Source organism: Leucopleurus acutus (genome assembly GCF_964270905.1).
Source record: "Leucopleurus acutus genome assembly, chromosome: 16".
Classification (NCBI taxonomy): domain Eukaryota; kingdom Metazoa; phylum Chordata; class Mammalia; order Artiodactyla; family Delphinidae; genus Leucopleurus; species Leucopleurus acutus.
The window spans coordinates 72,136,908-72,163,463 of record NC_139158.1 but is presented as its reverse complement, the minus strand read 5'-3'; the positions used below and the strand labels follow the sequence as shown (position 1 = coordinate 72,163,463).

General features: G+C 51.3%; 1 protein-coding gene across 4 annotated transcripts in view; it reads left to right on the top strand.

Moving 5' to 3' along the window:
* Positions 1 to 435: 435 nt before the first annotated feature.
* ADA (adenosine deaminase) overlaps positions 436 to 26,556 on the top strand; it is a 33,687-nt gene continuing 7,566 nt past the window's right edge. For 3 of the 4 annotated variants that reach the window (XM_082856204.1, XM_082856203.1, XM_082856202.1), the window contains exons 1-3: positions 7,690 to 7,755; positions 19,410 to 19,471; positions 26,215 to 26,337. In XM_082856204.1, the coding sequence (XP_082712330.1) occupies positions 7,723 to 7,755; positions 19,410 to 19,471; positions 26,215 to 26,337 (218 nt within the window). In that variant the 5' untranslated portion in view covers positions 7,690 to 7,722. Of the gene's footprint in view, positions 452 to 7,689; positions 7,756 to 19,409; positions 19,472 to 26,214; positions 26,338 to 26,556 lie in introns of those variants that run through there. The other variant, XM_082856205.1, reaches the window with a different exon arrangement.

Genomic DNA, 26,556 nt, shown 5'->3' with positions numbered 1-26,556 from the left:
AAGGCATTAAAAAAAAAAAAATGCACACCTGTCCGCTGGAACAAAGAGACCATGTGAGAAGATGACAGCAGATAAGAGGAGTCAACCACATTCTGGAAGCTGGAAAGCAGATGGTGAGTGGGGACTGACTTAAGAAACCCGAGAGGTTGAAACCTGACAATTTAGGGGGAGCCATCAGGACACAAGACAATTTAAGATCTTCAGAAAGTCTCAGGGGTCGGAGGGACCAGGAATCTCCAAAGGCCGAGTACAGAGCAGAATTAAAACCAGAAAGGCTGGTGGGTAACCATCTGTGGGACAACTGGATTTCTTTTACCCCAGCTGGCACAGGCAGGGCATGACCCTTCCTCACCGGAGCAGGAGGCTCCCTCTCGGGAGAGGCTGGACCATGATGATCTGAGAGAATGTACAGCAAGGCTCAGCACAGGGCCGGGAATCTAGCAGGTCCTTGGTAAGTTGCTGCTGTCATTATTCTATTCAGCTGGCCTCTTTTTGTCTTGTTCTCTAATTTTCTTTTGGTCGGAAAGAGACTCAAAGACATGAGGCAGAAAGGTGAAGTGGGCGGCAGAGGCTAGCTGCCTGGTAACACCCCCTCCAGCTAGCCACATGCCCTCCTCACACACTAGGCTATTTGCCTTCTAATATCTACTACCTTCTTTTTCTTTAGTAACAGAATCTCCCTTTTTAGATAGCTACCTTGCCCCCTAGCTCCAAGGCATTTTCCAGTCTCTTTTGCAATTAGGTGTGGCCATGTGACTATATAAATAGTAGTGTTGTGAGCAAGTCAGGAAGTATCTTTATAAGAGAAATGGTCTTCCTCCACTCTGCTCTCTGGGCTGCAGATGTGATGGCCAGTGCTCCAGCAGCCATACTGCACAATGAGGAAAGGGGCCACTTGCTAGGGATGGCAGAAAGAGAGATGGAAGGAACCATCTTCATGGAGTTGCCATACCAGCCTGCACTGCCAGCCTTTGGACTTCTTTCACAGGACAGAGAAATAGACTTCTTTCTTGTTTTGGCTACTATTATTTTAGGACTTTCTGTTGTGTGCATCTGATTCTGATCCTATAAGCTTAAGTTGGGGGCAACCCCTCCCTTGTTGTCCTCTTTCCTATTCAGAGATCCTAGAAGATGAGAATCAGCAGAGACCTTAGCTGTTATGGAGTCCACAGGGCCAGGGGCAAAATCTGGCCCACAGATGTTTTCTTTAGCTCATACAAAGTTTTTAAAATCAGGAGCTATTTGAACACATTTTGAACATTAAAATGGCAATATTTGGCTTTTCTTGAATAATTGGAGGATCTGGCAACACTGAATTCTTTCAGCACAGCAGGATTTAGTTGGAGCATCTGCTCCCTCATTGAGCAATCCCCACTTCTATTGCTAATATATATATATATAAAATTTCTATAATATCTATAAGGTATATATATAATATAAAATATCTATAAGGCATATATTATATAATATGTAAGGTATATATATTACATATATAATATTTTATAGATACACATAATCCTATATTATATATAAATCATATATAATCATATATATATAATCCTATGAGCTAGTTTTTTATATATATATATATATATACACACACACACACACACACACGCACACACACACACACGTTATCCTATATGCTAGATATGTGTATGGGTTACCCTATGAGCTAGGTATGTTATATATATACACACTACCCTATGAGCTCGGTATGTAAATGTGTGTCCCCGCTCAACAGATGACGAATTTGAGGCTCAGAGAAGACTTGCCTGGGTCACAGGTCACAAGGCTGGAAGCAGTGGAGCCAGTCTGCATTCCATGCTGGCTCTGTCAGCCTTTGAGTTTGCAACCCTTGACGTCCCAACCCCTTGCTCAGAGTTTCTCAGAGGAAGACAACAGAGCCAAAGAGGAAGAAATGCTTAATGACCCTCTTGTCATATTGTATCAAACCAGTGGCACAGAGCCCCCCTGCTGCACTGCAACTTGGGAATGGGACTTTCCTCTCCATATCCTGTGACTGGCACAGAGCCAGCTGGGGAACTATGTGCTGAACAAATGAGGTAACCCACTCTGAGTCACACAGAGCCAGATGCGGAGCTGGGATGCAAACCCAGGGCTCCTGCCTGCCCACGCGGGGCTCTTCCAGACCTGGTTGCCGCCCAACCTATCCTGTTTTCTTCAGATGCTGACAGAGGTCAAGAGCACAGGTTGAGGTCTAGCGTATTTACACTCAAACTCCAGCTTCACGTCTCACCACTTTGAGCCTCGGTTTCTGCACCAGGGAACAGAGCTAATCACTTACCTCATGGGGCCGCTGCGAGAATTTGATGAGATCACGCACATACCTTCTTGCGATAACCAGCACCTAATAGATAATAAATAGGAGCTATTATTGTGATACATATTTTGTATGAGTGTGTGGGGTTAAGAGGGATTAATTTGCCTATGTCTTGAAATCCTTTCCCTTATGCTTTGACTTGCCCTCCCTTAACCCAAGGCAGCCTGAGCCCTTCATAGGACTGGACACAAGGTCACGCTCAGGCGAGGGCTTCCCACATATCTCAGGAGCTTGTGAACAATGATCTGAATTGTTTACTCACCTTCCATCATTCTACCAACATATAACGAGCTCCTACTCTCCAGCAGGCTCTGGGTCAGGGCTAGAGATGTAGGAGAAGTTGAATGTGTCCTGCCTTTGAAGACTATCTACCTGGCTGGTGAGGTTAGACAAGGTCCCATGACTCTGATACATGGAAGATGATGACAAGTCTTATGGGAAGGGGAGCAAAAGGGCTACCTTCAGGAAGATGCATTCCCACTCCAGCAGAGACTGCTAGATGCTCATCCACATCCGGGCTCTCCGCTCCTTCCCAGCCTGGACTACATTTCCCAGTCTCCCCTGCAATTCAGTGGGGCCACATGACCCAGTTGTGGTGATTGAATGTGGACTGAAGAGTTGTGTGCTACTTCTGAGCCTGGCCCCTCAAAAGCCCCAACACTGCTTAATACTCTCTTCCCCCTCTGAATGGCTGGAATAAAGATGACCCCCAGGGTAACCTTGAGACCCACGTGTTGTAGATTCAGAAGGACTGAGTGGAGAGTTTCTGCTCACCCAGAATTGTTACATGAACAAGAACTCTACTTCTAGCCTATTTGCCAGGTATTTGTAACAGTCTGTGTGTTACAGTAACTACCGTTACCCTAATACATCTGCCTTGAAAGTCAGATCTTTTTTCATTATGTAACTTTTCCCCTTCACAACTTTAACAATTATATTTAGTGCTGTCGTACTAAGTTACCAATGTTATTGTCACAACTTAATTCTTTAACTGGAGATTATACTCCTGACCAGGATTGTTTTAGATTGGGATATTCTTATTCATTAGTTCTGAGGGGTTCTTTTTGTTTGTTTTTTGTTGGTGGTTGTTGTTGACTGGAATTAGATCTTAAACTAGATTTTTCAGGAAGGGTATGTGAGAGTTACAATTCCTGCGTGTTTGAAAATAGATCTCACTTCTCTTCACACAGGAGTGATGTACTTTGTGGATAATGAATCTGGGGGTGGGTATCTCTCCATCCCTCCTCCAACTCTGTAGACATTGGCCCACTGTGTACTGACGTGGAGAAATTCAAGGCCAGCCTGTATCACTGAGGGTCCCAGCAGGAACCAGGAGACACATTCAAACTGAGTAATTGAGGAGAGTTTAATAAAGGGATTATTTACATTCAGTTATAAAATGAATAAAGTCTGAGGATCTAATGTATAATATGGTGGCTATAGTTGATAACATTATTGTATAATTGACGCTTGCTAATAGAACTTAAATGTTCTCACAGGCAAAAAGAGGTAAATATGTGAGGCGATGGATGCATTCATTAACTTAATGGGGAAAAATCCTTTCAAAATGGATACGTATATCAAATCATCCCATCATACACTTTAATCTTACTATTTTATTTGTCAATTATACCTTGGTAAAGCTGAAAAAATACTAAATTTGTATAATTTACAAATTATTTATTTACAAAGAGGTAGGTAGGTGTAGCTGTCAGTGCACTGCCCATATGTCCTCAGCCATGACCTCTACGTGGCAACAGCTACTTCCTACTAATACCTGAGTCAGCATCTCTCTCTCTCTCTCTCTCTCTCTCTCTCTCTCTCTCTCCTGCAGGTGTTTTCTAACTGTGCAAGTAAGCTTAGCCACTGTGTTGAGCAACCTAAAAACTCCAGGAACGTAACATCCTGGAGCAGCCCTCCAACAACGACAGTCGACAGTGGGTGGACAAACCTGGCAGCCTCCTCGCTCCTCAGTTGGATTAGCTCTGGGACACATTCTTCGTTCATCTCCGAGTTCCCCTGAGGGACTGAGCTCCAGTTGTCCTGTCTGGTAAGCTGTCTGGATGTATTAGCTTCTCTCACGTCCTGTCTCACTTCTGCCCTCCCCTTCCCATGTTTCCTGGGATCTTTTCCCAAATAAACTACTTGTGCTCAAATCTTTATCTCAAGCTCTGCTTTTGGGGGGACCCTAACCCAGAGAGCAGAGTTTAGGGAAAGCAATGAAGGCTAGTGCAGTAGCCGGGGGGGCAGGAGGGAACCTGGAGAGGGAATGGTGTGGAGAGGGCCAGCTGTTGGGAGCCTTGATCTTGGTAGAGAGACACAGTTGACCCAGTGACTGTGGGGGGAGAGAGGGAATAAACATCCTGACTTCTCCCTCCTCCCGCCTTCCGATCTCCTGCTGGTGCCCCCATCAACCAAACCCCACCAGAAGTCAGAGAGCAAGCGAGCCTATTGGTGTTTCCATAGTGGTCGGGCTGCCTGGCACAGCAGTAGCGAGAAGGGCAGAAAGTGCATCTGGAGGGTCAAACAGAAGATGCGCAGCACACAGCCTGATTTTTTTCCTTTGCATTTGACTTGCTTGGAAAGCATAATCTCAATAGTCCAGGATCTGGGAGAAGGCTTTTCCGGGTGTCAGGATGGAGTAAACTAAGGGGCAGAGACTGGAGGGGCTGGGGTGTGTTGGAGCCAGCAGTTGTTATCTACGGCTGCCTAACAATCCACTCCAAGACTTAGTGGCTCCGAGTAACAGCCAGTTATTAGATATGCAACTGTGTAGGTCAGGACTTTGGGCTGGGCTCAGCTGGGTAATTCTTCTGCTCCACATATTCAGCTGGCAGCTGTCCTGGTCTGGAGGGTCCAACATGGCTCCACTAGTGTGTTTGGTTTCTTGGTGGAGATGCTGGAAAGGCTGGTGGACTGAAATGACTATACATGGGTTCTCTTAGTGTGATGATCTCAACATGCTTGGATTTCCTACACAGTGACTCTGGGTTCCCAGAAAGAATGTTCAAGAGGTCCCAGTGGCAGCTGCAAGACTTCTTATGACCTAGGCTCAAAGTCCAGGAACGTCACCTCCACCACATTCTATCAAACAAGTCACTCAGTCCAGCCCAGGTACAAAAGGAGGAAAATTAGACTCCATCGGGCAATGGGAGGACTAGCAAAGAACCGTGTCACTTTTCACCAACCAGCAAGTCATCCAGGTTGACTAGTGTTTGGGGAATGTGCTGGGAAGTGATGTTGGAGAGGGTCCGGAATGTCATGACAGGGGCTGGGGAGACAGTAATAAGGAGGAGAGTGAAGGTTCTGGAGTCAGATTCTAATTCACATCCCAGCTCTGCCATGTATAACACATGTGCCAAGCGGGCTGTCCTTTCTCTGAGCCTCAGAGTTCTCATCTGTCAAGTGGGACCCATTCCTACCTCACAGGATGCTGTAGAGATTAAATGGGATGAAGTGCTTCCCTGAGAACCTGGCCCCAAGTATGTCTCAGTAAACAGGGGCCATTATCATGTACCCTGAGTGACATGGGGAGCCAGGAAAGGATCTTACAGAAAACCCCTCTGGCTTCAACAATGTATCCAAAGGATCATTTTTGACCCGCTCTCACCCTTACTCTCACACAACCCGACACAAGCCCAGATGATTTTACACCCTAAAGGTAGCTTGCATCTGATTTTCCCCATGTCCCCCACTGTCATGGGCATCTCCACCCAGACCCTGCAGTTGCCTCCTTCCTGCTCTCCCACGCATCCTCTGGCCCCTCTGCAATGCCTTCCCCTCAGAGCAGCAAGCCCAGGCTTCATCTCCAGCTGCACACGAACCACATGGGGGATGGTGTTCAAGTACGGACTCCGGTTCAAAAGGGCTGGGATGGGGTCTGAGAGTCTGTGGTTGATGATTTCAGGACCACACTTGGAGTAGCTGCTGGAGAATGTTTTTCCCAAACAAAAGTTTAACCTCATCTTGCCTCCACCTACAACCCTCCATTGATTTTCCAGTGCTCTCAGGGGAAAGACCAAATCCTCATCGCATCCCACAGGCCCCATGTGATCTGGTTCTTGCCTGACTCTCTGGCCCCTTGCCCTCCACTCTCCCACTCCCTCTTTCCCCCTTATTTATTATTAATGTATTTATTCTATAATGAAATGAAATAGCAGCACCATCCCACCCAAGTACTGGAACACCACCAATAACCTGAATGTACCTGTGTGCAGCTCCCGCCCCCTCCTCTCCCCCACCCATTCCCCTGAGATAACCGTTCTTCTCAAATTTGTGTTTATCTTTCCTTTGCTTAAAATTTTTTTTCTACGGATGCATGTTTGTCTAAACATGCATATTTTTGGTTTCGCTTTTATTATACATCCGAAAAGTTGCACCATAGAGTATGTAGTTTTCTGCAACTTATTCTTTTATTCAACATTGTTTGTGAGATAGATGTGTCGTTGTCTGCTGAAGTTCATTCAGTTTTACTGCAGTATAATATCCCATGGTGTGAATATTCCAGTTTATTTGCCCACCCGCCTGTGGATGGGCATCTGGGTGTTTCCAATGTTCTTGCTATCAGGAACAGCGCCGGTGGGAACATTCTTGCAGGCTCTCTCCGGCTGCACTGTGGGCCGGTTTTTCAAGGGAAAATGCCTAGGAGGGGATTCGCCGTGTGCCCCCTCCTCTCTTTTCATTCCCCAGCTCCCTGGGATCTCTCACACAGAATGCCCTCTCCACCTCGGCTTCCCTCTTCCACTCCACCTGCACCCACCCCGACCCCCCTCACCTGGTAAACTCCGTGTTCTCAGAGAAGCCTTCCCCCACCTGCAGGCCACAGCTGGCCCCCATTAAAGCTTCCTGATTATACATTTACGTTGTGTGATTCTGCGATGAGCGTATGTCTCGCCCGGTAGAGTGCGAGCCCCACGAGGTTTGTGAAGCGCACCGGTTCCCAGCTTCCAGCTCGGGCCTGGCACCCTGCAGGCGCCCAGGCAGTAGCGTGACCGTGCCGGAGGGACCGGGCGGGAGGCAGAGCCCGGCCAGGCGGCTGCAGCCTGAGCCCACAGGTGCCTCCAACCCGGCGTCCCGGGCTAGCGATTGGGGGCGGGCCGCGGCCCGGAGGTGGCTCGGGTACGTCCCCACCGCCCTGCAGGAGTTCCAGGAAAGGCGCCGCGCGGGTCTGTTGGCCAGAGCGGGGCGCCGGCAAGGGGGCGGGGGCGGGGCGGGGGCGGGGCCCGGGGCAGGCGTGGGTGGGTGGAGCCGGGCCCTATTAAGAAGAGCTTGGCGGGCCGCGATCACTGCAGGCCCCCGGGAAAGCAGACCGGCCATCGACCCAGCGGGACCACGGATCTTCGGCGGAGGGAGCAGCGCCGGGGTGCACGCTTGGCACCATGGCCCAGACGCCAGCTTTCGACAAGCCCAAAGTGAGCGCGGGCGGGGGCTCGGGGTCCGGGGTTCGGCGTCCGGGTCCTTGTCTGGCTGGAGGGCTTAGGGGCATCCACGGCCGGGGAGCAAACGGGGCCCCTGCAGGCGCTTTCTTCCCTCAGCTCAGGCCCTCGCCCGCCTCCAGGCCGTTTAATGAGAGGCAAAGAGACAGGAAGAGTCCTGAATCCGGAGGCGGCCCTTGATGGCTTCCAAGTTCTGCTTCTGCCTCTGATTTGACCCATCTGGGTCTCAGTTTCACTATCTGTCAGATGGGCGTCCTAGCACCGCCGGCGCTGAGCAGCCTAGGCAGGTGGCTTAAGCTCTCTGAACCTCAGCTGTAAAATGGGGCCCGGTTTCTACACCTATAGGCACCTAGTGTTGTGGACAACACATACTGAGTGCTGGGTGAACGGAAACAGCTTCATACTCCAACACTGTGACGGCTTTTGAGTGCCAAGGAGCCTAGGTTTGTGGATGTGCCCGTGAGAGCAGTGGGCCATGCCAGAGACAGGAGGGAGGGGAGCAGGGCACCCCTCCCTACACACTAGAGGGGCTGGGTGGGCCTTGGGCCCCGGTAGCGTTCACTTGGGGCCAAGCCACGGCCACTAGCCCCAGGGGATAACCCCCTTGTCCCTCCTCCCACCAGCTTGGGTGGGAGGGAATGGTGGGTTCAGGGAGGGTCTGGGCCCACTTGGTGGGCTTTGGAGCACTGAGATTCAGTCCAAGGAAGGCAGGGGCCCAGGAGTCTGTTCAGCAGGGTGAATCAGCTAGTAGGGCTGAGACTGCTGGGGGTGGGTTAGGGGAAGGAGTGAGCTGCAATCAGCTTCAATTTACCTCTCTGAGAAACAGGTGTGAGTGATGACGGCAGATATCATTGGAAAAGCATTGGTGAGAATCCGTGGGGAGGTGGGGAAGCTGAAGGGGGGCTCTGAGGAGGTGAGGCCTGGCCCCCACTTCTGATGCCCCTACCAGAGGGCAAATGCTCGCTACTCCCTGCCAGACGTCGCAGGCACTGGGGCTGAGCTCCTGCATCCCCCATGCCTCCTTCACAGCTCGTCTGGATGCCCTATGCCCCATCATTAGTTCTTCTTTCCTTTGAAGGCTTTTTTTTTCTTTCCCTGGCCACACCCGCGCGGCTTGCGGGATCTTAGTGAAAGCACGGAGACCAAATGACTGGATGGCCATGGAATCCCCTTTTTTCCTTTTTTTTTTTTTTTTTTTTTGTTGCTTTGGGATTCCCTCTGCCCTTGGGCTGGGGGATCATCTTACCCTGATATGAATCCCAAGGCAGTAGACACTCCTTGACAGGGAGTGAAATAGGGGTTATGGAGAGAAATAATAGGCAACCCTTCTGTAGAACTTGCTACATGCACCAACTCAGTCTTTGCAACACTTTTACAACAGGCCTATGAGGGAGGGACTATTATTATCATGCCCATTTTTTTGGCCTCACCCTATCCTCTCTGCTTCAAGCTGGCAGGTCATTTCCCCTCTCTAGGCCTCAGTTTCTACACCTGGGAAATGGGCTCCACCTGCCATGGGGGTGTCCAAAGGTTAAAAGGCAATGCTTGGGAGGGAAGGTAGAGTGTCAACCACTATGTACGTGACATGTCCTACATTTTATATTATTGTGAGGAGGGAACGTGCCTGAGCTGGCCAGCAAAGCCAGGAGTGTGAATCTCAGAGCCAGTTCCCTGCCTTCCCATGGGTGGAGTAGCCAGTAATGAGAACCAGTAGTATTAACAGCTGGAGCTTATGCAGTTGAATTATTGCTCTGTGCCAGGCACCATTCTGAATACATTAACCTTCATTAATTCATTTGATCCTAGCAATGACTCTGGGAGGTAGCTGGTGTCATCGCATGTTATAGATGATCAGAGAGGAACAGATTAACTAGGCCTACGATCACACAGCTAGGATGTGGCCAAGCTGGGGTTTGAGCCCAGGGTGGTCTGGCTTCAAAAATCCCATGCCCTAGCCAGCTTTCTTGAACTGCCTCTGCAGAAGCCTTTGGGGGTGGTGGTTCCAGTGCCCCAGGAGTGGGTCTTTCTGGGACAGGAGCCTCTGCTGGGCTCTTGGGCTTCTCATACCTACCACCAGGTGTCTCAGGACTGGCCAACTTTGAGAAGGCAGAGCAAGGCAGTGTTTTCCAAACTTTAATGTATAGTCACATCACCTGACGTTTGTCAACGTTCAGACTCTGAATCAGGAGATCTGGGATGGGGTCTGAGATGCTGTGCTCCTCACAAGCTCCCAGGAGATGCTAATGCTGCTGGGCCGTGGACCACGCTTTGAGTAGCAAAATCCCAGGCAGCTGCCTATCTGCTCTGATTATGTTATTTCAACAAGTAGCTTCCTGAACACAAAGGGGGGTGGAGGGGTGGCCCTTATCAGTCTGTTTCCACATGAGGCAAGGCTGGAAAATCCCATGGCCCTCAGGAGTTCAGTGTCGCGAGAGCAACGCTGATCACATGCCTGTCATTATAAGAACAGTAACAATGCTGCCATTTGAGTGTTTGTGGGTACCAGGCACCTTCAGTGATTTATCTCACAGAATCCTCTGGACAACTCAACAAGGCAGATGTTTACGTCCCCATTTACAGATGATGAAATTAAGGCCTGAAAGGTGAAGTGGCTTGTCCAAGGCTACACAAAATCTGACAGCCTTGAAGCTGTAGGCTGGAGAGTGAGCTGGTCCCTTCCTAATGCAGAGAATTGAGCCTCAATGTCCAACATACTTTTCTTTCTCGTATTTGAATGTTTACTCCGTTTCAGGCACTGTTCTAACTGCTTTGCGTATAGTAATTCATTTAATGCTCACAACAGCCCTTTAAACTCCTATTATCTTCATATACATATAAGGAAACTGAGGCTCAGAGAGGGGAAGGAACTTGTCAAAGTCTCACAGCCAGAAAGCAGAGTTAGACTTGAACCCAGACCTACCTAAGACTGAAGCAGATGCTGTTAAGTGCTTTGCTGATTTACACCCACTTTGTAAATTGGAGTGGCTGTGGGATTCGGAGAGACTGAGCTTGGATCCTTGCCTTACCACTCAGCAGCTACAAGGGCTCAGGTAGACAATTCCCTGAGCCCCAGCTTCCTTCTCTGTAAAATGGGCTGACAAAGCCAAGGTCACAGTATTCTTGGGGGAGATGGATGCCGGTTAGGGCTTGTGAAGCACCTGGCTGGCGCAGCAGGCCCTCAGGTGTGCATTTCCTCCCTGGGGCCCCCGGTGGGGGCCTGCGGTGGCCTCTCTCCACCTGCATATATCTCTCCCCCCTCCCCCCTCCCCCCCTCCCCCTCTCCCCGCCACAAAGCCCACTGCATTAGCACTGCTTGGCTTTTGGTGCTTTTCTGTTACCAGAGCCACCTGTTAAAAGAAAAATGCCCCTGGCTGGGAAGAGCCTGCCGGCCTTACCTGTTACAACGCCTGCCCGGGGCAGTTGGGAGGGAGGGGAAGAGTGAGATTGGGTTTCATTGAAGCGTTTTGTTTGACAGAGGAAGAAGCGAGGACCAGAGAAGGGAAGTGCGGTGTCTGTGGTCACACACTGAGGCAGGCCAGGCCAGCCAGCCTCCTGATTCCACATCTGACCTCAGGGTGGGCTTGACCTGGGTGGGAAGGGGCCCTGTGAGCTGGAAGAAGCTTGTCCATCTGCCCTGTTGTCCTAGGGGGTGCCCCCTGGGCCAGGGAAGGGTAGGACTGTGGCCTGGTTTTGGACAGGGGAGAAGAGTAAGCCAGGGCGGCCAAGGTGAGGTTCAAGCCTACATTCACCCACAGTGTTGGGACCAGGCTCACCCACACTCCTTAGGGTTCTGAGGCTCCAGAGCGGCAAGCTGGGGGAAGAGACGGTCTCTGGGGGTCTTGAGTGAGTTGCTTCTCTGTGCCTCCGTTTCCCCATCTGTAAAACGGGAATCATATTTGTATCCACCCTACATGAAATGCCAAGTGTGGGCAGGGGGCAGGCCAACGCCAGCTGCTGTCGATCAGCCTTGTCCCGCTTATTAATCACGTTTAGAGTTTACCAGTGCTGAGTCAGCACCCGCATGCAGGATGAACGCAGTGTGCCGTGGTGGTTATGACCTCCCGCTTTAGAGTCAGACAGCCTCCTGGTGTGGCACTCATTAGACTGTGCCCTAGGGCAAGTTCCTTAATCTCTCTGAGCCTCAGACCTCTCGCTTAGAAAATGGGGGTAACCGTGCTAAGTTCCTAGAGGCTGCTGCCCAACAGGACGTCCCCCTGGCTGAGGACACGCCTTGCCTTGTGTGAAGCCCCTGGGGAAGCTCACAGAGGCAGCAGAGAGCTTGGTTGGGCCCTGAGTCAGCAGGAGGCACTGAGGGACTGCTGGGCCCCTTCTGCTCTGTACCTCGGAGCTATAGGAGCCCAGATGCGGCTGAGCCCAGAGGACTTGCCTGGAGGACGTGTGACTGAAACAATGTCAGACCTGGAGCTGCTCTGTCTCCTGGCTTCACCCCAGAAGTCAGCTGAGAGGCTGTGGTGGCATGAGGGCACTGACCTCCGGTTCTGCCCAGCTCCATGCCAAGAGCAGTGCTAAGAGGGGAAGTGGGCACCTGTGGCTCATCCAGGTTCTGACTGCAGTGCCCGGGTTCTGGGGGGTCAAGCAACCCTGGCTACTCTGCCCCATCTGGGTTCTCTGCCAGGCCCAAGGGGGTAGGTCAGCCCTTCCTTGCTGCAGGGAGAGGACACAGCACTGCTGACATGGGACAGGGAGAGGAGAAAACAATCACTTAGTCATTCAACACCTACTGAGCACTTCTTGCTAGGCGGGGCACTGTCCTAGGCCCTGAGGGCACAGCGTGATAGCACAAAGTCACCGCTTTAAAGAAACTAAGCTGGGGACAGGGGCATGGTAAGTAAGGAAACTGAGAAAGTCAGTGGGATGAAAACAAAATGGGTGTGTTTGCAGGGGGTCTGGGGAGAAGCAGTGTGATTCAGGTGTGCCTTGAAGGTAGACAGCCCCTCCAGCTGTGAGCGGGAGTCAGATGTGGGAGTGTCTGGTCCTGGAGTCCAAGACCTGGGTCCCCGTCCTGGCTCTGCCACTGACACCTTGGGGGACCTTGGCGAGTGCATGTACCTCCCTGGGCCTTACCGGCCTGCCTAGCGTCTCCTGAGAGCAAGGACTCGGCATGTTTCCCCACGTCCGCACAGAGCCTGGCACCTGAAGGGGGCTTAGGAAATATTCTGTGGCGAGTGGGGATGCTTCCTGTTTAGACCTGGAGGATTTCCTGCAGTTCTGTCAGATTCGCTGTGAGTCAGGCCCATGGAGAGCGAATGCAGGGGAGGGGGGTGCTGAGTTCTCCTCCTGAGTGGTCAGGAGGCCGGGTGTAGGTCTGGTGCAAGCGCCAGGGAGGTCGTGTGGCAGCGCGCAGGACTTGGGTTAGAGGTGGAGGGACTTGGCTTCTAACCCAGCTCTGCCACTGTCGGTCTGGGTAACCCTGGGCAGGTCACGGAATTCCTCTGAGCTCAGCTTGGCAAGTCAGTTCCCCATCTGCAACATGGAGCTGGTGTGTCCCTTGCCCAGGGGTGGAGACCAAATGAAATAAAGGGTCTGATACCAGTAAACAGCTATTTTTATTGCTGGATTATTTACATCTGAGGCTAGGCCTGCAGAGCAAGAAGAGCAGGAGCTCAAGGTTCAAACCTGGGTACAGATCCTGACTCCACCGCTGCCTCTGTGTCCTTGGATACTTTTCTGAGCCTCAGTTTCCTCATGTGGGAGTGAAGTCCCCACCTCGCTGGTTGTAAGAATGAAATAAGATGATGCATGTAGAACATAGGAGCTATTCAGTAAGTTGGAGGCCACTGCTGCTACTTCTTTTCTCTGCATGGGTCCAACGGAGCAGGGTCCCCGTCCACCTCTGAGCTGACAGATTTCTCCATGGGTAGTCTCAGTTTTCCAGAAAGTTCAGTGGGAGGCCTGCCTGAGCTTAGACCGCCTGTGGAGGCAGCTCCTGGCCTCTGTTCCTCCCCTGAAACGTGTCTGGGCAGCTTCCCAGGAGGCCCTGAGGAGGGCTGGGACCTGTAGGGCACGGTGGGCAAGTGGCAGGCTCTGCTTTCCCTCCCGCCGGGCACTCTAGTCTCCCGCAGCCCGGGGGCTCTCTGAGGCCTCCTTCGCTCTCACTGCTCAGCTCAGGCTCCCTGAGCACTTGCTGCGTCTGGTGCTGCAGCAAGTCTTCCCAGTGGTGGCTCATCTCCCACCTGGACCACTGTGTCAGCTCTCTGTCCTCTGTTCTGACTTCTCTTCAGCCTGCTTTCCACACAGCAACCAGAGAAAGCTTTTAAAAGGTGACTCCCCCGTGCAAAACCCTTCAGGGGATCGCCCTTTACTGTGAGATCTCCCTGCCCTCCACCCCCCTAACTTTCTCTCTGGCCTCATCTCTCACCACCTGATTCCGACACTTAGTGCCTGCATGTCCCTCTGCCCGTTCGCTCTCCTTCCTGTTCCTTCCCCCTGGCTGATTCCTCCTCTATTTCCTTTTCATAGGGACCCTTCCCCCCAGCTTCTCAGTAACCATTTGTTGCCTCTTCCAGCTTCTGGTGGCCGCAGGTGTCCGTTGGCTTGTGGCCGCGTTGCTCTCATCTGCTGCTGTGGTCCCAGGGCTGCTTCCTCTTGCGTGTGTCTCTCAAAACTCTCTGCCTCCCTTATAAGGAGAAAGAGGACTGGGTGTAGGGCCCATCCAGATAAATCCAGGAAAAACTCCTTCTCTCAAGGTTTGTAATCCCATCTTTTGCCCTCTGTGGAAGTATATGTTCTGGGGGTTAGGATGTGGACATCTTTTGCGGGACTTCCGTTCAGCCCTCTGCACTGACCCTGGTGAGGGGGTGACTCCTCCCTCTTGAAGTCTGATCGCCTTTTGCCTTTCTGCGCACCACACACTCCTGGTTTCCCTTCGTCTCTCTGGCAGCTCTTCTCCAGGCTCACCCTCTTCTCTAAGCCACTGGGTGCTGGTGCTCGTCCAGCCTTTGTCCCATGCTCTTTCCTCGACGTTCCCTTCATGGGTGAGCTCATTCATAATCACAGCCTCAGTCATCTATATTCCCACTCATATTTCCAGCCTGGACCTCTGGGAGCTCCAGACCTGCACAGCCACTGGGTCCGTCCACGTGCATTTGGAGGTCGCAGGGGTGTCCCGACTTCACATAAGTGAGATCACACCAACCGTACTTCTCGCCCTGTGCCCTACCCCTCCTCTCCCCCTCAGCACCTGGTCTTCTTCCTGGGCTCTCTGTCTCAGAGCGTGGGAATCGCTACCCACCCAGGCCCAACCTGAAGCATCATCCTTGACACGGCTTCCTGTCCGCCTGCTTTGCCGTATCTGCCTTGCCACCCTGGTCCGGGGCACCATCATCGCTCATAAACTTCACAAGACCACTTCTAACTGGTCTTTCTATGCTTTGTCCTTCTCAGCTTCAAACCCTGTCATGGCTTCTCTGTTGCTCTCAGGTTGGAACCCAATCCTCCCTGTGCCCCTGCAGCCTCTCCAGCTCCACAACCGCTCACCTCTCTGAACCCATTTCAGTTCCTCTCGTCCACCACATCCTCTCCCACTGCATGGCCTTCGCACATGCTGTTCCCTCTGCCTAGATGCTCTTCCAGCCTTCCTGCTCACCCCTGCCTTTGCCTACTTGGCTCCTCTTCATCCTTCAGCTATTAGCTTAAGCGCTGCTTTCTCTGGGAAGCCATCGTTGGCCCTCTAGCTGGGCGAGTTCTTTTGTTTGTTACCTCTTTGGTAGGTCTGTGTCTGTCCCTCCCAGGAGTTGTCTTGGCTTGTGATTTTATGTTTACCAACGTGACATTTACTTAATGTCTCTCTCCCTTGCTGGACTGTAAGCCTCACGGGAGCAGGACTCGGTCACTTTAGTTTATCTCTCCATCCCCAGTGCACCCAGCAGGGCCTCAACTATTTGGTGAATGAGGGATTCTTAGTTATGCTTATTATGCTAAATGCTGTTGCTACGTGCTGAGTCCTGATCTAAGCACGCTACGTGCAGTCACGTGGTTAAGTCTCAGGAAGCCCTGGGAGGAAGGCATGTCATCTTCCCCCCGGGACAGATGAGAGCACCGAGACACTGAAAGCGAAGTAACTTTCTCCAGGTCACCCAGGAAGTGAGTGGAGGAGCCTGGGATTGCAGCTCTAACCACAGCACTACCCCATCTCTCTGGCTGGATCCTCGCCATGGCCCTGTGAAGGTTAAAGATAAGAAAACAGAGGCTCAGAAAGGTGGAGTCACCTGTCCAAGGTCAAACAGCTGGTTGGCAGTTCCCTGCACTGGAAGCACTTTCTGAGAACCCGATAAACTTATGGCTGAGTGGGCATTGAATTCATTTCATCAGGGAATCCAGCAGCTCCCTGGAGGCAGGGTCTGTGACAGAGCTGATCCTTTGCTGCTGAGTGACTTGCGGAGAGATGTGATTACTTGGATGTCCTGATAGGGAGGCTTGGTGGCCCGTCTCTGCTGGCCTCCCATGGGCCCCAGGCCGGATTTCCCCCACAGGAGGCAGCTCTGTGGGTGCTTCCAGGATGCCCTGGGGCCAGTGGCTCCCTGGCTACTCCCTCTCCAGCCAAGGCAGCCACTTTCCTGTTCAGGCTCGCAAGTTCCAGAGAAGGCCCCACCCTGATAGAGATGTTTATTAAAATTTTTCTGGCTCTCTGCCTGGCTGGGGAAGAGTTTCTTCCACGACCTGGAACAGGGAGATGACAGCTGCTTTCCCAGTTTCCCAGCACCTGCTGTGCTTCTCTTAACAGCCTGCGGAAAGCACGCTGGCTGAGAGGCAGGGGCTGTCTTCCTATGGGCCGACTCGCCCACCTACGCTGTCTTTTTCTTTTTTAACATCTTTATTGGAGTATAATTGCTTTACAACGTTGTGTTAGTTTCTGCTGTATAACAAAGTGAATCGGCTATATACATACATATATCCCCATATCCCCTCCCTCTCGCATCTTCCTCCCGCCCTCCTTATCCCACCCCTCTATGACCTCCCTGTGCTATGCGGCTGCTTCCCACTAGCTATCTGTTTTACATTTGGTAGTGTATATATGTCCATGGCACTGTCTCACTTTGTCCCAGCTTACCCTTCCCCCTCCCCGTGTCCTCAAGTCCATTCTCTACATCAGCGTCTTTATTCCTGTCCTGCCCCTAGGTTCTTCAGAACCTTTTTTTTTTCTTTAGATTCCATATATATGTGTTAGCATGTATTTGTTTTTCTCTTTCTGACTTATTTCACTCTGTATGACAGACTCTAGATCCATCCACCTCACTACAAATAACTCAGTTTTGTTTCTTTTTATGGCTGAGTAATATTCCATTGTATATATGTGCCACATCTTCTTTATCCATTCATCTGTTGATGGACACTTAGGTTGCTTCCATGTCCTGGCTATTGTAAATAGAGCTGCAATGAACATTGTGGTACATGACTCTTTTTGAATTATGGTTTTCTCAGGGTATATGCCCAGTAGTGAGATTGCTGGGTCGTATGATAGTTCTATTTTTAGTTTTTTAAGGAACCTCCATACTGTTCTCCATAGTGGCTGTATCAATTTACATTCCTACCAACAGTGCAAGAGGGTTCCATTTTCTTCACACCCTCTCCAGCATTTACTGTTTCTAGATTTTTTGATGATGGCCATTCTGACTGGTGTGAGGTGATAACTCATTGTAGTTTTGATTTGCATTTCTCTGATGATTATTGATGTTGAGCATTCTTTCATGTGTTTGTTGGCAATCTGTATATCTTCTTTGGAGAAATGTCTGTTTAGGCCTTCTGCCCATTTTTGGATTGGGTTGTTTATTTTCTTGATATTGAGCTGCATGAGCTGTTTGTATATTTTGGAGATTAATCCTTTGTCAGTTGCTTCATTTGCAAATATTTTCTCCCATTCTGAGGGTTGTCTTTTCATCTTGTTTATGGTTTCCTTTGCTGTGCAAAGGATTTTAAGATTCATTAGGTCCCATTTGTTTATTTTTGTTTTTATTTCCATTACTCTAGGAGGTGGGTCAAAAAGGATCTTGCTGTGATTTATGTCATAGAATGTCCTGCCTATATTTTCCTCTAAGAGTTTGATAGTTTCTGGCCTTACATTTAGGTCTTTAATCCATTTTGAGCTTATTTTTGTGTATGGTGTTAGGGAGTGATCTAATCTCATACTTTTACATGTACCTGCCCAGTTTTCCCAGCACCACTTATTGAAGAGGCTGTCCTTTCTCCACTGTACATTCCTGCCTCCTTTATCAAAGATAAGGTGACCATATGTGCATGGGTTTATCTCTGGGCTTTCTATCCTGTTCCATTGATCTATATTTCTGTTTTTGTGCCAGTACCATACTGTCTTGATTACTGTAGCATTGTAGTATAGTCTGAAGTCAGGGAGCCTGATTCCTCCAGCTCCGTTTTTCTTTCTCAAGATTGCTTTGGCTATCCGGGGTCTTTTGTGTTTCCATACAAATTGTGAAATTTTTTGTTCTAGTTCTGTGAAAAATGCCGTTGGTAGTTTGATAGGGATTGCATTGAATCTGTAGATTGCTTTGGGTAGTATAGTCATTTTCACAATGTTGATTCTTCCAATCCAAGAACACGGTATATCTCTCCATCTGTTTGTATCATCTTTAATTTCTTTCATCAGTGTCTTATAGTTTTCTGCATGCAGGTCTTTTGCCTCCTTAGGTAGGTCTATTCCTAGGTATTTTATTCTTTTTGTTGCAATGGTAAATGGGACTGTTTCCTTAATTTCTCTTTCAGACTTTTCATCATTCTACACTGTCTTTTTAAATCCTTAAACTCTTCTTGGACAGGGAGGCAATCTTTGCAGCTGTTTTCAGTTGAGGAAACTGAGGCTCAGAGAGATCAAGTGTCTTGTCTAAGATCACACAGCCAGAGAAGAGGCAGAGCTGGGCATCCAGCCTGATGGGCTCTCCCCAAAGTCCTTGCTAAACTCTTGGCCTTGTGTATGGAGTATTGTCCATGGGGCTGAGCATGTAGGAGAGGATCACCAAGATGGCCAAGTATCTGGTGCCCTTTCTGGAGTCCTAGAAGGATCTTATTGTCAAATATTGATTCCTGATAAGCTATGTTTCATTTTCAGTAACACATGCTTTTGAAAATGGAGACTGATTTTTGAAATATGTTGTAGGTATTCACTAGTCCAGAAGGTCTGTGGCCAATCCTTTTTGTTAGAGCTGGATCTTGTTTGGTGAGTTGGCCGAGAGTGGGATCTGCCTGCATGGTGGCTGAGGCTCTGTCGCTCCTCCAGGCCCATGGCTGGCCTCGTGTTAAAGAGCACCAGCTTCAGAATTGGGCTTGGGTTAGAATTCCGGTTCTGCCACTTAGCAGCTGTGGTTAAGAACAAAGGCACTGGGTTGGGTTCCTGTTTCCATCACTTAGAGCTGTGTGGTCTTGGACAAGTTACTTAACCTCTCTGAACCTCAGTGTTCTCCACTGTGAAAGAGGCAGAGATGATAATTAAACCCACCCCACAGACAAGGATGAAACAGGATAATGCGTGTGAACAGTTTAGTGAAGTGTTTGTGGTGACTAACGGTTATCACAGCTAGTGTTAACAATGACCCTCTGTAAGGTCCTTCAGGCATTCATGGGTGTCTGTTTTTCTCTCCTTTTCCTCTGTGCCCTTGCAGGTAGAACTGCACGTCCATCTGGATGGAGCCATCAAGCCTGAAACCATCTTATATTATGGCAGGTAAGTTCAGAGATAAGAGGCCTTCTTCCCTAGGAACTTTGACCCAGACGCCTCTGGAGAATTCCAGGGTTGCTGCTTCTTCCTGTATCCCTGTGGAATCAAGCCAGCCCCCAGCCTAGAAAAAGGTGGTCTGTGGGGCACAGAGACCCGCAGCCCAAGGCTTCTGCCTTCTGTGCCTCTGACTTTTATCTTCCTGCTGCCAGGTGAGCCAGGGGAAGCTTATCCCACTTTATAGACACGGACACAGAGAGACACCAAAAGACACACACACACATGCACGCACGCACGCAGTTCCCAGGGCTGAACCAGTCACTGTTTCTTTGACTCAACCGAGAGCCTGTGGCAGGTGATGCACTCGCATAGGACGCTGCTACCATTTGCTGAGCATCTCCCAAGGCTGGGCTGAGCCTTCTCCTGAGTCAGCGAATTTAATCCCTCCACACTTGGAGGACGAGAGCATTGCCATCCCCATGTCACTGAGAAGAGAGCAGGCTCAGAGAAGTGAAGGCAGTTGCCCAAGGCCACAGAACAAGTAGAGTCAAGAGTTGACCCTGGGCCATCTGACCCTCCAAGATTTTCCTACTCACGATGGTAACCTGTTGGGAGCCGCGGAGAAGTGGTGCCCCCTCTCTGGGCCCAAATCTCTGCATCTTCCAAAGGAGAACGTACCTCTTGCCTCTGCTCTCGTGGATGCTGCTGGGCCAAAGGGCCCCCAGCATCCCCAGTGAGGGAGGTCTGCCCTCCCTCCCCACATTTCAAGGGCTCATGATATCCCCTCTCTGGGGTCTAGCACTTAAAAGCAAGGACGTCAAGGGCCACTGGATCTGGATTCAAATCTGGACACACTGTTTCCTTGCTGTGGCCTCAGCCTCTGTAGGTTGAAAGTAAGAACAGGACCTTCTCCAGAGCTGACCTGGGAGATGGGGTCCCTCCCGCCCCCTACCTCTCCTGTTCCTCATGGGTTTGTTCTGTGCTCATTTTGTTTGGAGCTGGGAGGTCTCTGCCTCTCCTCACTGCTTGGAGCAGTTCAGCTCTGGATCCAAATTTGAACCCTCTGTTTCATAAGCCAGAACCCCCTCACTTATCCAGACACCCACTCCTTAGGAGAGAACTGATGATCCTTGGGCGTTTGCCCTGACACTTAAAAGTGTCTCTTGCGGGCTTCCCTGGTGGCACAGTGGTTGAGAGTCCGCCTGCCGATGCAGGGGATACGGGTTCGTGCCCCGGTCCGGGAAGATCCCACATTCCGCGGAGCGGCTGGGCCTGTGAGCCGTGGCCGCTGAGCCTGCGCATCCGGAGCCTGTGCTCCGCGATGGGAGAGGCCACAACAGTGAGAGGCCCGCGTACCGCAAAAAAAAAAAAAAAAAAAAAAAGTGTCTCTTCCAATTCCCTGAGAGGGTTCTGGCAAGAACACGCTTCTCCTTCTTGTTGCACTTTTTTCTGCCCTAGGAAGCTGTTGTTGATTTAATTTTTATTTAACTTATCATGTAAGTATATTAGCCTTTACTGCATGGCAAGCACTGCTTTAAATGTTGTACCTGGATTGACTTACTGGAATCTGGTGACAACTTGTGAGATAGGTATATTATTGACCCTGTCTTACCGACGAGGGAACTGAGCCAGGATAGGGGAAGTAAGTTATCTCGTAAACACAGGTGTGACTCCGGGTCCATACCCCTGACCATTGCCCCTGCCAGCTGGAGGTTTAGGTAAAGTATTGCACAAAAAACACTTAGCTGAGGGCGAGCAGGCTACATGCTCCATAAATGTCATTAACGATAATATTATTAATTGGAACCTATGGCTCTGACTCACTGGGGTTAAGCCCCTTGGATTATCTCTGCCTGTCCTTTGCCCATGTCAAGTGCCAGTTATTGATGCAGGGACCTTAATGAGGCCATTAGGGTGGGTTAACCGGGCACCAGGATGGGGTCTAATCGCAGGTGCTCATTAAAGGGTCACATAGCGCTCATTAGCGGAGCAAGAAGGTGAGAGTGTCCGGGGGGCGGTAGAGGGAGGAGGAAAAGGAAAAGCCCTTGTGGGGCAACTGGTCGGATTTTCTGTTTCCCACAACCATTTGGCATCTTGGGAACTGTCTAGGCACCTCCATGGGCCCTAGAGAGGTGGGTGCGGGTTTGATCCAGCTGGAGTTTGATCTTGAGGTCAGCAGGCAGGGGGACCGGGGAGTTGGTCAGACTGGGATATGGACAGAACACGCTGGAGGACTCCCAGCTGTGAGTGAGCTGGGCTGAGAGGGGGAAGGAGGGCAGCATCTGGCCCGTGGCCCCTCCCTCACCCTGGCCAATTCCAGTAGCCTCTTTTCTGCCCCTGTGACTTGGGCCTCAGTTGACTGTGTTCTCACCTGTTTCTTTTTTTTTTAATTTATTTATTTATCTATTCATTTATTTTTGGCTGTGTTGGGTCTTCATTGCTGCATGCGGGCTTTCTCTAGTTGCAGTGAGCGGGGGGCTACTTTTCGTTGCGGTGCGCGGGCTTCTCGTTGCAGTGGCTTCTCGTTGCCGAGCACAGGCTCTAGGTGTGCGGGCTTCAGTAGTGGCACGTGGACTCATTAGTTGTGTCTCGCGGGCTCTAGAATGCAGGCTCAGTAGTTGTGGTGCACGGGCTTAGTTGCTCCGCGGCACGTGGGATCTTCCCGGACCAGGGCTCGAACCCATGTCCCCTGCACTGGCAGGCGGTTTCTTAACCACTGCGCCACCAGGGAAGCCCTCACCTGTTTCATTTTCTTCTTCTTCTTTTTTTTTTTTTTGGCTGCACCACACAGCTTGTGGGACCCTAGTTCCCTGACCAGGGATTGAACCCCAGCCCTCGGCAGTGAGAGCACAGAGTCCTAACCACTGGACCACCAGGGAATTCCCTCACCTGTTTCTTCTTATTCCATCTTCTCTCCGGGGGCTTAACTTCTTTCTCAATCTCCTTCCTGACCCTGCCAGCTCTTCTCCAAAGCACATTCTGAATCTGGCCACTGTCTCCTCCCTGTCACCATCCTGGTCTGAGCCATTGGACTATGGCAGTGGCCTCCTGACCAGTCTCCAAGTGTCCACCCTGGCCTCCCCCATCTACTGTCCCCACAGTACTGTAGTCAGAACAGTCATCTCAAAACATAGAGTGATCAGATCACTTCCTTTCTCAAACCCTCCTGCCATGCTCAGGGTCAAAGCCAAAGCCTACACACGTTCCTTGAAGTCCTACAAAGCCTGTGTTAACCTCTCTTCTCAAACATGCCAGATCTTGTAAACAGAGAGTTTGGGTAATTTGCTCAAGGTCACACAGCCTTTATTTTTTAAAAAAATTTAAAGTTTTATTTATTTATTTTTGGCTGCCTTGGGTCTTCGTTGCTGTGCACAGGCTTTCTCTAGTTGCGTCGAGCTGGGGCAACTCTTTGTTGCAGTGCATGGGCTTCTCATTTCGGTGGCTTCTCTTGTTGTGGAGCATGGGCTGTAGGCATGTGGGCTCAGTAGTTGTGGCACGTGGGCTCAGTAGTTGTGGCACGCGGGCTCTAGAGCGCAGGCTCAGTAGTTGTGGTGCACGGGCTTAGTTGCTCCGCGGCATGTGGGATCTTCCCAGACCAGGGGTCAAACCCGTGTCCCCTGCATCGGCAGGCGGATTCTCAACCATTGCGCCACTAGGGGAGTCCCACACAGCCTTTAAATAAGAGCTGGGATTTAAACCCAGGCCATTGGGCTTCAGAGTCTGCCATCTTTCCCTGGACACACAAATAGTCTCATTCGTTCCTCCCTGTACCTTGAAAACAAAATACCATCTGTGTTTTACTGACAAGGATATGGAGGTCCTCAAGGGGACAGCTCCTGCCCAGGGTGATCTGGTACCTACAGGAGGAGGATGGACTTTGAACTCCATACTGGGCTCTCAGTGTGTCACCCAGCATGGAGGGCAGAGGACTGAGCAGCACCCGGGGCATGGCCATGGCTATGGGGAAGCAGGGCCATCTAAGAGCTGAGCTTGGCCCTGGGTGGAGGGAGCCTTGGCTGCCGTTAGTGGCTGTGGGTGGCAGGGGACCTAGGAACAACTCCTTCCTGCCTCAACCTTGGGTCCCAGACAGGATCTTTACAGCTCAGTCTGAGTAGCTTCCGGAGGCCCGGTCCCCTGTGAGGTGCTGGATCGTCTCCTAGAAGACCGCTGTGGCAGCTCTGGCTTCTGCCCTGTTTCCCTCTGTCTGTTCCCCACACCACAGCCAGGAGGAGCTCTTTAAAAAGTACATCTTTTCATGTCACTCCCCTGCTTAGAATCCTTCAGTGGCTTCCGGTGCTTCCAGGATAAGGTCCCAGCTCCTGCGAAGCCCCCGTTTGGCAGTGGGCTCATCTACCACTGACCCTGCTCTGAACTGTAGCCTCCCTGCCCTGGAATTCCCTCGCTGCTTCTGCCTGGGGCTCTCGGCAGGGCTCTGACCCCGCCTGCCTGGATCTCTCCGCTTGCTCCCTCAGGGGAAAAGGACAGTCTAAATCTTCTGCTTAAATGTCACCCCCTCCGAAAGGCCTTCCCAGGCCACTCTATCTGGGGTAAAAAGATCTCTCTTGGGTGGCTGTTGAGGAGAGAGGCTGGAGAAGAGACTAGTTGGAGAAATATTTAAGAAGAAATTATTAGGACTTGGGGACCGGCTATTGATGGGTAAGGGAGATGGAGTCTGGGGGAGCCCCCCGCCTCTGGTTCAGGCAGCTGGATGGATGGAGGAGCCATATTAGGAAATGTGGAGCCTGGGAGGGGGAGGGGTTTGGGGGGAGGGGAAAGGGGACGATCAGACACACAGGTCTGCCTTGGTCACGGCTATCCATCCAGTGCCCAGCACATCGTGGGCCCTCAGATGCTGATGTGCAGAGGGAGAGGACTGAAAGCTCTGGATCGCTCCAGGGGACCTGGGGCAAATGTGGCCGTTGTGCTTGGGAATATGGGGGTCGGAGCCTTAGCCACACCTCCTCTGCCTTCCACCCACCAGCTCCCAGAAAGATATCCAAAATATAGTATCTAACAACTGGTACGGGCTCTGCAGAGGCTACGGTGACTGGGGATGGCCTCATGAGGGTGACCTTGGGGCAGACTGACCAGCAGGGGAAGGCCCAAGGGCGCTGAGCCCCTGACCTCGGTGCTAGGACTGCACCCAGGGCTTCATCTTCCCTGGGGACGTCTCGCAGGGATGGGAGTCTGACTGGCAAACTGGGCAACAGGGTGACCCCGTGGTGATACCCACTGGTCACTCATGGGTTCTGGGGTCATGCAGAAGGGGAAGAAGGCATATTTAGGAGGTTTAGGGAACAGGTATTTATATAGGGAAATATTTTAATAACAAGCTATTAAAGGACTTCAACACTTGGGTTGAATTTCCATTTCTTTGGCAATGTCCTCCCTTCTATCTTCTGTTCTTGCTTTGTGGATAACTGGAGGCTGAACCTCCTGGTTTAATCACATAATTTTCTTAATCATTTGCTCCTTTTTTTTTTTTTTTTTTTGCGGTACGCGGGCCTCTCATTGTTGTGGCCTCTCGCGTTGCGGAGCACAGGCTCCAGACGCGCAGGCTCAGCGGCCATGGCTCACGGACCCAGCCACTCCGCGGCACGTGGGATCCTCCCGGACCGGGGCACGAACCCGCGTCCCCTGCCTCGGCAGGCGGACTCTCAACCACTGCGCCACCAGGGAAGCCCCCATTTGCTCCTATTTTTTATCTTGTCTTTTGTTCTACCTGCTGGAGGATTTTTCTCAACTTTATTTTCCATTCCTTTTACTACAGCCTGTTGGGCGTGGCCATATTCTTCCAAATCTCCGAGAGCTCTTTCTTACTTTCTGAATGTCCTGTTTTTAAAAAGGGATGCTCTTGTTTCAAGGATGTAACATCGTCTCCTCTCTTTGAGGCTATTCATTTTGGGTTTTTAAGTTTTCTGTTCTCTGCATTTCTCTGTTTCTGTAGAGTGCCTTTGGTCTTCTGTCCCTCATGGTAGAAGCATTTCTTGACAGGTGTCCTCGGCCTGTCCCTTTTATCTTAAAGGTGGGAAAACTGAGGCCAGGGGTGACCCATGAGTTGGGGCAGAGCCAGGAGGAGTAGAGGAGGCTGGAGCATGAGAAGCGGGGAAGGCAGCCCAGCCTTGCACCCTGCTGGTCCTGGCTGGGGGGAGGTGGAGATGCCAGTGGAGAGGAGGCAGCCCCAGACCAGAAGGGCCGTTCTCCGCCAGCCCTTACCGAGTGGTTGCCGTGGCCCAGCCGTGTGTGGGAGGCTGTGGTCAGGGAGGGGAGAGTGCTGGCAGGGTGGATGGCTGGGCTGGCTTCCCTCTCCCAGTACAGTGGGCCAGGCCAGCCTCCCTGGTGTGCCGGCTAGAGGGAGGGTGGCGGGGGGAAGTCTGGCGCCTGCTCCTGTCCCAGGCACTGTGTGCTGCAGTTCTTGCCCTGATAACCCCTGACCTGGCACGCGACCAGCCGGCTCTACCAAGCACTTGCCCTGGCACCATCCCTGTCCCCAGGCACTAGGGGGCGTGTGTGTGTTCATGTGCACTTTAAATGGACTTTAACCCCAGTTGTCCCCCTTGAGATTTGCTGGCTGGTCATGGCCTTGGGGACAGAAGATCCTAGAAGGATTCAGGTCCTGGTTCTATATGCCCTGGGCCTCAGTTTTCCCATCTGTCCAATGAGAGGGGTCAGATGTCCCTCCCCCACCCCCCGCAAGGAGTTGGTAAGGTCCTGCCCAGGGTTGTCCATCACCCTCATTGTTTTGTCCCCAGGAAGCGGGGCATCACCCTCCCTGCCGACACACCAGAGGAGCTGCAGGACATCATCGGCATGGACAAGCCGCTCAGCCTCCCGGGCTTCCTGGCCAAGTTCGCCTACTACATGCCCGCCATCGCGTAAGTCTTCCCACCCGCCCTGAACCCTGGGTGGCGTCGGTCCCTGTGCCCACATCGGGCTGCCTGCACACCTCAGCCTGTGGGGTGGGAGAAGGCGCTGTATAACCCTGCTCTGCCTCTCACCATTGTGTGCACTCCTGCGAATCTCTCCATGCATTTGGGCCTCGGTTTTCCCTTCTGGAAAATGGGTATGATGGGCTGAACCTCCTTCAACTTCTA